The sequence below is a fragment of the Crinia signifera genome, chromosome 19, assembly GCF_055691185.1.
Source record: "Crinia signifera chromosome 19, ASM5569118v1, whole genome shotgun sequence".
NCBI classification, from domain to species: domain Eukaryota; kingdom Metazoa; phylum Chordata; class Amphibia; order Anura; family Myobatrachidae; genus Crinia; species Crinia signifera.
Genome location: NC_139226.1, coordinates 119,764,629 through 119,776,812, shown reverse-complemented (window position 1 = coordinate 119,776,812; position 12,184 = coordinate 119,764,629). Strand labels below are relative to the sequence as shown.

Below are 12,184 nucleotides of genomic sequence, written 5' to 3'. Positions count from 1 at the left end.
GACCCTCATTTTTTTTTTGTTTCACAAAACCACCCTCAGTGTTTTGTTTTTGAGTTTCAGTTTTGACAAAATCAAGTGTTTTTGGTCTGGATTCAGATCTGGCTTTCAAACAGGATTGCCTACCCTCCTGGAATGGCCAAGAGGGTCCTGGAAATCGAGTTCCCCTCCCGGTGCCCCGGAAAGGGGGGCAACCCTCCAGGAGAGCCGTCCGCCTCAAATGACCACAGGGGGGGGGGGGTCTGTGGGTCTATCGCTGCCCATACACTTATGCGATCAGATGCGATGGGACATCACAATGTCCCATCGCATCTGATCGCATCAAGTGGTGCCCAGTGCAGCACCCAATGTCGTATGCCATCCTGCGATGGACATCGGGTGGTGGAAGAGGGATGGTGTGGGGCTGTGTAGGCGGGGCCGGAGCTTGTGAGCAGCTGGACTTGTCAGCAGCAGTGACTTTGAAACACTGGACGCCCTCTGATTGGCTGAGAGAGCTCTCTCTCAGCAGTCACAGCCAATCAGAGGGGCGGCCTCAGCCAATCAGAGGGCCGTCCAGTGTTTCAGTCATCTGCTGCCGAGTCCCACTGCCTAAAAGCTCCACCGCTCCGGTCCCTGCTACACAGCGGCCATGCCTCCCCAGCCAGGTACTGCTCCCCGCCACCGCTCTGTTCCCCGCTGCACAGCCGCCATGCCTCCCCAGCCAGGTACCGCTGCCTGCCAGTGCTCCGGTCCCCATCCTGGCCCCGCTCCCCAGGTAGGTACCGCTGATTGCATTCGAGCAATAGCATGTGGTTAAAAACCACATGCGATTGCTCATGCAATTCGATAAATATTATGTGCAGCTCATAATATTTATTGATGCGACATTCAACAGCGTGCCTGCGCATCGCGTCGAATGTCAGCATTAAAATGCATGCAATCATTCGATTTATTGGCCAGATGTGGCCTAAATCGAATGATTGCATGCGATATCTCACATATGTATGGGCAGCATATCTGTCTGTCTGTCTATCTGTCTGTCTATCTAATCAGAGTAAGGGATTTTTGGTTAGACAGGATACAGTTTACAGTTCAATGCTCCACAAATACAAACATTGTCGATGTACTCTATTTTCTGCTTTGTTGTTTTTTCTTTGATCAATAATTTCTGAATAAATATATAAACATATTAAGTTGACCGAAACCAAGATGCATGAAATCCTACAAATGTATGTTGCTTCTTAGGTCACCATGAATAGAAACACAGAAGGCTGAATAAGCCTGAGGTGACATAAACCACTAAGGGTTCTCACAGGTTACACTCTGCTGTTGGTCACATGGCTATGGTAATGAGGATGGGCACAAGGTCTATCAGAGCAGGGGGAGGGTCTAAGCAGGGTAGGAATGATCACGAGTTTAGAGTGATCACCCCCTGTCCAAGAAGCCCCACCCACCCTTCCCTGTTTCTTTTCCTCTTCGGCGGCGGTAAAGAACGGTCATTCTTTAAGAACTCTGTATGTGTGTAGGTAGTGGGGTGCACTCTCCCTTGACAACGATTGTCATGGGCCACGCTTCTGCCCGGGGGATGGCCGTCACCACCAGGCCTGGTGGCTGACCAGGGAGAGTGGTCATCCAGCGTTGTATGTATGATTAAGTGATCTTTAACCCCACCTTTCCTATAATGACCGTTCTTTGGTGCCGCCACCATTCATAGTCTTAGTTTAATTTTCAAATAAATTTGACATTCTATTTTTGAAACGCCAGCACTTTGTGTCGTGTCTTTATTTTAGGTTAATTTTAGATAAGGTTATATAAGTTGTATTTAAGTGTATCAACAGACAAATGGGGCCAGGGGGATACCCGATGGTGAGTTTATGCAATAAAATGCTGCTATTCCGAAACAAATGATTTATGCAGTATGGAAACAGCTGTATAAGTTAATTTGACAGACAGTGAAGTTGTTGGCTGTTTAAAGGAATATTTGTACTAATGGATGCAATGATAGTCTCTGTTTTACAGAATTAAGTCTATGAGAAAGCTAGTATTAAAGGAATGTATCTGAGCTTACTGTAGATCTCCGTAATAAGCTGCCAAAGAGGATTGCAGAGTTAAAACATTGATAGTGACACTTGTACAAAGAGAGGACAAAGCTGCAATTACTGATTAACATGAAAAAGTAATTATCTAATCTGTTTGTATTAATTGCCAAAGGGCTTGTGCGCAAACAAACACACCAGTCGGAATCCCGGCGGTCAAAATACCGATGCCGGGATCCCGATCACCACAATCCCGACATATTCTCCCTCTGTGGGTGTCCACCACACCCAAGAGGGAGAACAAATGATTGTGCCAAGCGTAGGGAGACACCAGGCCCACAGTACGGCGAGCCCACAAGGGGCGGCATTGAGCTCGCCCCCCCTCCCCTGTTGGGATTGTGGCAGTCGAGATCCCGGCATCGGCATTTCAACCACTGGGATCCCATGCCAGTATCATGTATAGCTATTGAAGATAAATCAATGATAACTTACTAAAGTATGTATTTTTTTTCCTTAGAAACAAAAACCCTGATTAATGATATTTTAGAAAATGATGATGGCGACATTTCGTGGGTAGATGAAAATAATTTCACTCTGCTTCACTTTGCGGTTGCTCAAGGAAACCTGGAGAAAGTGAGCCATTTTCTCAGCCTGAATGCGAATGTAAATAGCCGTGCCATTAGCGGATACACACCTCTTATCTTGGCCGTGCAAAGAAATCTATCGGACATATGTGCTTGTTTAATAGAGAATGGAGCAGATGTGAATATAACTGATGAAGACAAATGGTCACCACTGCATTTTGCAGCCCAAGGGGGTGATGACCGCATCGCTCGTATGCTCTTGGACCATGGAGCACATGTTGATGCAAAGGAACGGGATGACTGGACACCTCTCCACCTGGCCTCCCAAAATGGTTTTGAGAATGTTGTCCGTGTTCTTTTCACAAGACTGGCTGACCCTAACTGTCAAGAAATAGATGGAAAAACATCTCTCCATATAGCTTCTTATTTTGGTCACTATAATATTATCAAACTTCTGATCAACCAAGGAGCTGATCCAAACTGCAGGCAGAAGAACCAAGGGACTCCCCTCCACATTGCAGCTGACCGAAGTTACTATAGAGTGGTGCAACATTTGATACAAAAGGGAGCCCATGTAAACTGTTCTGATAGGAGCCTTTTTACACCTTTGCACATGGCGGCGGTGAAAGGTAACAGTTTGATATGTAAACAACTCATAAAGCATAATGCCAATGTCAACATACAGACCAACCAGGGCTGGACTGCTTTGCACCTGGCAGTATTTAAAGGCCACACTGACATAATACATTTGCTAAAGGACCATGATGCCCACTTAGATGCTGCTGGACAAATGACATGGACACCACTCCATTTAGCTGTGCGCTATAATGAAGATTCCATTACATCCCTTCTTCTGGATATGGGGGCTGACCCAAATTCTGTTGAGACGTCAGGCTGGACACCACTTCACCTCGCAATTCAACAAGGTTCTTTTTGTAGTGTGATTAAGCTAATTGAAAAAAATGCTAACGTGGATGCCCAAAATATATTTGGCTGGACTCCTTTACACGTGGCCGTACTTAATGCTAATGCAGCTATACTAAAGACTCTGCTTCGGGCTAATGCCAAAAAGAACATAGAAGACAACAATGGTTGCACCCCATTGCAGCTAGCAGTCAGAAACCAAAAACAAAACATTGTTGCTCTTTTAGAAAGTGGATCAAATACAAGTAGTTCCTCCAGTGGCTCATCTGAAGCAAGTGAGGACCTAGGACCTTACCTGAACTTCCACAAAGACTGAGACCTTTACATGAATATATATATATATATATATATATATATATATATATAGACAGTGGTGGCGGACCGGCACTCCTCACTAGCGGGTATGTGCTGTCGTGCCTTCCGATACAAGTATACACGTAGAAAGAAGGAATGGCGGCACTGGCAGTCTTGATGAAAAAAGATCAATGTGTTTATTTCACATCACAGCAATCAATAGTGCGTGGGTGTCCGACGTTTCGGGGTAGTGTCCCCGTTTTCAAGGTGCAGAAAAACAACCTGTTTTGATTGCTGTGATGTGAAATAAACACATTGATCTTTTTTCATCAAGACTGCCAGTGCCGCCATTTCTTCTTTCTACGTATATATATATATATATATATATTCATATATTACCCTGAGACTGTGCAATCATAAAATAGTAATTCCTGAATTATTTGCAGTAAGTACATCTATACATTTTCAATCAGTACAATGTACACTTTTGTCACAGGTCATGCAGCTGGAGTCTTATAAATATTAAGAGAGATACAGTATTTACTAAGCAGATTACTTATATTTTTTTGTGGCAAACACCCAATGTGGTTTTTATAGCCAAAGCAATTATTTATATATATATATATATATAGGCAGGTGGACGGACAAGCACTCTCCTTAAGATCGTCAAATAGGGCTGCGTGCCTTTGCCAGTATAAATACAAAGCAGGGTTTCTCCTCCTCAAAGAAAAGTGGAAACGGCACGTCACTGCAGCAATGTGAACAAATCTTTATTGGAGCCTCAACGGCTCGTTTCGGGGCATCAGCCCCTTTATCAAGAGGTGCTTGTAAACTGTTCTGTTTGCCTCTTGATAAAGGGGCTGATGCCCCGAAACGAGCCGTTGAGGCTCCAATAAAGATTTGTTCACATTGCTGCAGTGACGTGCCGTTTCCACTTTTCTTTGAGGAGGAGAAACCCTGCATTGTATATATATATATATATATATATATATATATATATATATATATATATATATAAATATTTAATAGTCCAATCCTGCCGGCACTCAAACAATTTCACCAACTGGCCCCGGTGCCTAAATAGAATCCATACTGTATATCCACTCCAAAAATGATGGCACTCGGGAGGCAAAAAGATAACTTTAACACATAAACAGCGTGTATTGGGTACTTTAAGCCAATACACGCTGTTTATGTGTTAAAGTTATATTTTTGCCTCCAGAGTGCCATCATTTTTGGAGTATATATATATATATATATATATATATATATATATATATATATACTGTATATTACACTTACCCCCCCACAGCATGGACGGAATCGGACTTGGCACTTAAGTATGTAGAGAATTTATTCCACATAGGCATAAGTAGGTAACAGCAGCAGCTGTCCCGACAGCTGTTTCAACTGAACAGTGTCAGTTTTCATCTTTGTCATTTCGATTCGATTTGGAATATACGGTATATTCTAAATAAATTAGTGTGCTGAGTGAAAATTATACTAAATTGAACCATGTGTACACAACATAACAGTCACTACTTTGGTATAACAAACCAATGTGTATTATTTGTAGATATCTGTCTAAGTACTGTACAGTATATTGATACATATTGATGCGATGTTCAAGGGCATAGATACAATAGGTGCAGCAAGTGCGGCTGTCTGTCTCTGGTGCACATTACTCCTTCACTGCTTCATTGCAGCACTGTTGCTGCTCCATTATCTGCTTTTGTTTCTCAGCATTGTACTGTACATTAATACAGTGCAGAGACTTTTCAAATATATCACTTCAACCTATAGTTTATCTAGAACAGTATCTAAAGTGACAGAAGGTGATTGGGTGCTTAGAGATCACATCCTCTAGCCTGATACATCTCCCCAAACAAGAGCCTCATTCTTCTTTGTTCAGTTGGTGATGTGTGGCCACATTCCATGCAGAGATTATTATTATTAAAACCTCATGATATTATATTGGCACAAAAGGAATAAGCAATTTGTTCAGACACTTGGGTTTAGAAGTATTCCTCTAGATTATATACCCTCGCTCCCTCTAGATTGTAACTCTCATACACAGGGTCCTCTCTACCCTTAGTCTTGTGTCTGCTTATATTGTCTATGGTGTCACATCTTTTGTTATATTTTCTGCAGTTTGTTTGTTCACACAAATGGAATTCATACTTGTATTCATATGTGTTATTTCTAACTCATGACTATCCATGTATGTGTTAGGAATGCTTCATTCTTTGCAGTCCAATTTTTTTTTTTTCCGCAATTCAAACAGTCTGGTTTAAATGTCTACATTTATTATACTTTTATTTTATTTTTATTTTATTTTGTTGAGCCTGACTCAATGTTGGACCCGAAAGGGTTACATGTATTCATGTAAATATAATATCATGTATGTTCTATGATGCTTAAATGTATTTCTGTATATACTGTATAATATCATGTATGCATTTTATAGACTTAATTGTACAGTATTCTCATGTTATGTGTATTTGACAATATGGAAATTGTTTACCTAAAAATAAAAAGTAAAACAATAAATGATGATGATGATGATGGTGATAATGTGCAATAATTGTGAACTACTGTAAGCCTAATTCAGCATGGGTCGCTAAATAGTGGAACGCAAGCGGAAAGTTGCGCTCAGTCCAAAAAAATGTCCCATGCACAATTGTGAATTGGACACAAGTCGCTATCCACTTACAGATCCAGATGCAAGTCCCGAAATATAGGAGAGACTTTACCGTCTGATCAAATGTGAGTAGGTCTGAGGCTGCCACTAATCAGGCTGGAAGTCATCGCTGGCGCCAAGGACCCTTCTTATAAATGCCGGGGTGTTATGAAATATAGGCATGTACAGACCACTCTACACGTAGTAGTACTCGGTCGGTGATTTACCAGCAGCCAATACCTTCCATTTACTGCAGTATATTCGCTCGTCTACTATAACACTTAATACAGGTGTACCTCAGGGTTGTGTGCTAAGCACATTTCTCTATTCTGTTTTCTCCTCCGACAGTACACCAACTTATGGATCGAAACACCGTCATCAAATTTGCTGATGATACAACTGTTGTTGGTTTCATTAGTAGTAATAATGAGACAGCTTACAGGGAAGAGATTCATCACTCGGCTACTTGGTGTAATAAGAATGATCTGGTTCTTAATGTCAGTAAGATGAAAGATTTTAGGAAATCACTGAAAACTCATCCCAAACCTGTTCAAATTGATGGAATTGATGTTGAACAGGTCTCTAGTTTTAAGTTTTTGGAAACCCACATCTCTGATGACCTGAACCCACATCTCTGATGAGTCCTAAAAAGACTTTTCAGTAGATATATTGAAGAACTGAAAGCATCTTAACCAGCTGCGCTACGGTATGGCATGGGAGCTGTCTATAAACTGTGTACACTGTCTAAGTACAGTATATTGATACATATTGATGCCATATTCAAGGGCATAGCTACAATAGGTGCAGCAGGTGCGGCTGGCTGTCTCTGGTGCCCAGTACTCCTCCTTCACTTTGTTGCTGCTCCATTATCTGCTTTTGTTTCTCAGCATTGTACATTAATACAGTGCAGAGACTTTTCAAATATATCACTTCAAGCTATAGTTTATCTAGAACAGTATCTAAAGTGACAGAAGGTGATTGGGTGCTTAGAGAACACATCCTCTAGACTGATACATCTCCCCAAACAGAGAGAAATACGTCAGAAATGAGCTGCCGTCGCCCCCACCCCCCACACACACACCCGCATCATCAGGGAATTTCCATGGGAATGGGAATGCCCAGCATTTTTATGCTGGCGTTCCCAAGGGCAAATTCCCTGCCCTGCCGGCCCACGCCTCCCGCCCAGACTTCTGTGTGCGGCTGCATATGTGCACCCCCTGTGAGTATTTCATGCAGCCAAAGATAAGGAAACTACATTTTCTGCCCTTAATATTAAAGTCTGTTTCCATGACAAAAACATTTGACTCACTTTTGGCTCAACATTGTCTAATATTCACTTTTCACTTCCTTTTCCTTATTCTATGCAAGAATTCGATTTTCTGTGCATGAAATGAAGCGCAAATAGCAAAAACCAGTACATTAAATACATGACAAAAAACAGGAACAAACCATAAATGCAATACAATATATGTATTCTAAAATCTGGCCAGCACGCCTATTGTCATTCTGTTATCTGGGACACAGTTCCAACGTCAAACATTTCCACACTCATCGGGTGTTTACTTACTGAGATGGGAGTTCTGTTGAAGATGGGATGTTGCCCATATCAACCAATCAGAATCTACTTATTTATATAGCACCTTCTAGAAGATAATAGATTAAATCTGATTGGTTGCCCATAGCAACATCCTATCTTCAATAGAACTCCTGTCTTAGTAAATAAACTCCATTTCTAATGCAGTCATGCTCCTTGCTAAGATTTTCCAACACTATAACGGTCTTTATAGTCCTACAATGGCAAATTTCAGACATAGGGAATAAGAAAAATATCCCCGCATCCAGGAGTCTCTTTCATGTCCCTATCCCCATCGTTAGGAAATGAAGTTACAAGCCTACAGTAATCGCATTACATATTTAGCCTGTAAAGCAGATTCTTGATCAGTCTCAGTAGCAGTATGTAACAAAATAGTTTCCCTGGTAACGGTTTATTCTTTGCACTAAATCATGGACTACTATATGCAGGATCTAATTATAAAAGTAGCATATAGTACATAATGAGTCATTACAATGGCTATTTTACACTGGATGAGTTCCACTGTTTGCAATGGTACAGTAGACGCACCATTCTGAGGAAATGTTAGGATCTAGCCTATCACAAATCTTCAGCTGTTTTGGCATTATTACTGTCAGGATATTTCTTCCTGCAAAAATCTGTCATCAGTAAACCTAGCTAAGAGTAATAATGTTACGAGCCGCCTCTGGCGGGTCTGTGTTACTGCAGCCTGACTTCAGTATGTGCAGTCTCACCTGTCAAAATTAGGCCATTAGCACTCTGCCTGTGTGTTTGGCTGACCAGCTGCGGTGATTAGGAGGCTTGTCCTCTCTGGTTGTTTTAATTGGGAGTTTCTCCCTATATTACCCAGCCTGCTCTTAGCTCTGTGCTGGTTATACTGATATTGCTGGTCATACTTGATCTACTTGACTACATGGATTCTCAGAATTAGCTGTTTCTTTTCATGTACCTTATTGTGAATATTATGTGCACACCAGCCTGTATGTACCTCCTCTGATAGAGGTCCTATATTTTTCTCTGTGGATTAATCTGTTTCCCATATGTATATGCACGTATAGAGCTTCTGTGTGTGTGTGTGTGTGTGTGTGTGTGTGTGTTACATTGGAAGTGCTTGTGCCCTGCTGAATTTACAGTATATGCTCTGATTGAGCTTCTGTGTGTAACCCTTATGGATTTACCTATGTCCTGTAGTACCTGCTCTTGCTGAGCTTCAGTGTGTGTGTGTGTGTGTGTGTGTGTATATATATATATATATATATATATATATATATATATATATATATATATGTGTAGATATATATGTGTGTGTATATATATATAGTATACTGAGTTGACTGGCACTCTCTTCACTGTGGTATACGCCAAGGTGCCTTCCTCAAATGGATGTACAAATAGCAAGGTTGGATTGAGGGACCTCGGGGGGACCCCCAAAGAAACAGGCGGCACTCGATTAGCTGGATAGGTAGAATCCAATTTTTATGTGCAAATTTTTCAAAATAATACAAGCATGTCTGCCAACGTTTCAAAGCCGGTGCGGCTTTATCATCAGGGCTTGTGTAGCATGAAAGTGCATGTAGTGCTGTGAAAAAGAACAGGAGCTGTGTATTTTCTTACCTTATATCTAGCAGCCTGTTCTGTTCCCCGGCGTCTTTGCTTCCCTGCAGCGCTTCCGGAATCGTAGCTCCGCCCTCTGACGTCATCGGGCCGTTGCCAGGACGACTGGGACGCTGCTGGGCTCACGCAGACGCTGTGTGGGAGAGGCAGAAACAAGTGAATGTAAACAAAGTGTATAAGACCAGCATCGTAACTTTGCTGGATATCAAACATAAACAAAACGTGAACAAAGTGCTTAAGGCTGTTAGAAGTGCCACTATGTAATGAATATCGATATGTTAATAATAAATAATGGGTGGCGATTTTTATGTATCTTATGTACATTGATATTGGTGTATGCCATGGAATCCTTCTATAGTAAATGGGGGAAAATAGCACACTTTTTTTTATCAGTGGCTATAGAGGACCTTAACTACATGTGTCTATGCATGTTCTATACTGGCTACTATTATGTACATTTACAAAGGGAGACTTTCACTGAAACAAGGTGTCTTATCTAAATAAACATGTTCCACGCTATTTTTTCATTTAACCCAATCGGGGCCATGGTGTTGAGTTTGAAAATCCATTGTGATTCACGCTGGGAGAGTTTCTTGTGTCGATCACCTCCCCTGTTCAGGGGGGGAATATGATCAATGATTTTACTTCTGAGATCTCCCAGTGTGTGTCCTGCTTCCTCAAAATGCTTGGCCACCGGCTGTTCAATCTTCTCTCCTTTCAATCTGGCATTGATTGCTGACCGATGTAGGGCCATCCTTTCACGGAATGTCCTGGTAGTTTGCCCAATATAGTGTCTATTGCATGGGCATGAGATCATATATATATAATGAACTGCGACTTGCATGACAGCACATGATTGATTTTGAACTTCTGTCCTGTCTGCAGATGTTCAACATATTTCGCAGGGGTCATCGTTCTGCATGTCGTGCAGGACGGGCATCTGTAGCACCCCGGTTGTTTTTTTTAAATATTGAATAGGGGATTAGGTTCGATGTTGGGGGTGATGTTAGTGCGCACTAGCTGATCTTTTAAATTTCTCCCTCTTTTGTAACTCGGCATAATGTCATTATGGTGTAAACAGGGCAATTGCTTATCACTGGTAACAATAGGCCACACAGCGTGTAGTGCCCGCGGTAGAACTTGGCTAGCCGGTGTATATGTGGTTACAAAGGGCATTTTCTTTTTGGTAATAGTTTTCCTTGTAGATTTTAGTAAGGACTCCCGAGGTATTGATAACACCTGGTTCTTTTGTAATGCGAGGGTCTTTGGATTATACCCTCTTTGGACAATTTTTTTGATTAAAGTGTCCAATTTATCTGCTAGTGTGGACCGGTCACTAATTATTCTGGCAAAACGAATCATCTGGGATTTGGGCAATCCTCGTTTGAGTGCTGGAGCATGATTACTACTGTATTGTAGCAATGTGCTGCGGTCTGTCTTTTTCTCAAAGACCGTGGTGTGTATCATCCTGTTGCACATAGTAAGGGTGACATCCAGGTAGTTAATAGTTGACTTGTCGATTGTAGATGTCAATTTGATGGGTCCCTCCATCAAGTTGATGTTATCAATAATACCTTGTAGCTCTTCTGTTGTGCCGCCCCATAACAGGAGGAGGTCATCTATGTACCGTGTGTACATGATGATTTTGTGACTGATGGTAGTGTCCGAGAAAAAGAAGGCGTTTTCTTGTTCAAACATAAATACGTTTGCCAGTGATGGTGACACATTTGACCCCATTGAACAGCCGGTTAACTGCAGAAAATATGTTCCGTTGTGGATGAAATAATTTTTGGTTAGGGTGAGCTCCAATAAGGTCAGAAACAACGGAATGTCCAGAGCATCAAAATGGGTTCTGTAGAGGAAAGATCTCATAGCAGCTATGGCTTGTGGGTGTGGAATGACAGTATATAGATTTTTGACGTCCATAGTGCAAAGTATGGTTGAGTCGGGTAAGTCCTTGAGAGTTGCAATTTGGCAAAGCAGCTGGGTAGTGTCCTTCAGGAAAGATTTTTGACGCATGATGTATGGCTGAATGAGGGTGTCGAGGAACTGGGAAACTGGTTGATAAAGGGAATGCCGGGCCGATATGATGGGGCGTCCGGGGGGGATTTATTGGATCTTTGTGGATTTTTGGTATGGTATAAATAACAGGGGTCACCGGATGTTCTGTGGTTAAAGTTTGGAAAACCTTTTTGCTGAATAGGTTATCCCGAAGTGCCTCTGTTAGGACCTGGTCCAGTTCCTTCTTGAACACCTGTGTAGGGTTTGCCACTAGTTTTTTATACGTCGTTGTGTCGGCTAGCATTTGGTCTAGATCTGACACATACTTTACTGTATCCTGAAGGACTATAGCCCCGCCTTTATCGGCGGGTCGGATGGTTAAACTGGTGTTGTTTGCCAGGTTTTTCAAGGCTGCCAATTCATTTTTTCTTAGGTTGGAATGTTGCTTAGGAGCATTAGCGTCAAATCTAGTGACTGCCTCATCCACAATCCTGGTGAATGT

At 41.9% G+C, this 12,184-nt stretch overlaps 1 protein-coding gene across 1 annotated transcript in view; it reads left to right on the top strand.

Annotated features, from left to right (window-relative positions):
• ANKK1 (ankyrin repeat and kinase domain containing 1) overlaps window positions 1–3,836 on the top strand; it is a 104,711-nt gene extending 100,875 nt beyond the window's left edge. The window contains 3 exon segments of the mRNA XM_083161560.1: window positions 544–560; window positions 1,613–1,616; window positions 2,530–3,836. Coding sequence (XP_083017686.1) covers window positions 544–560; window positions 1,613–1,616; window positions 2,530–3,836 — 1,328 coding nt within the window.
• The last annotated feature ends 8,348 nt before the right edge of the window (window positions 3,837–12,184 follow it).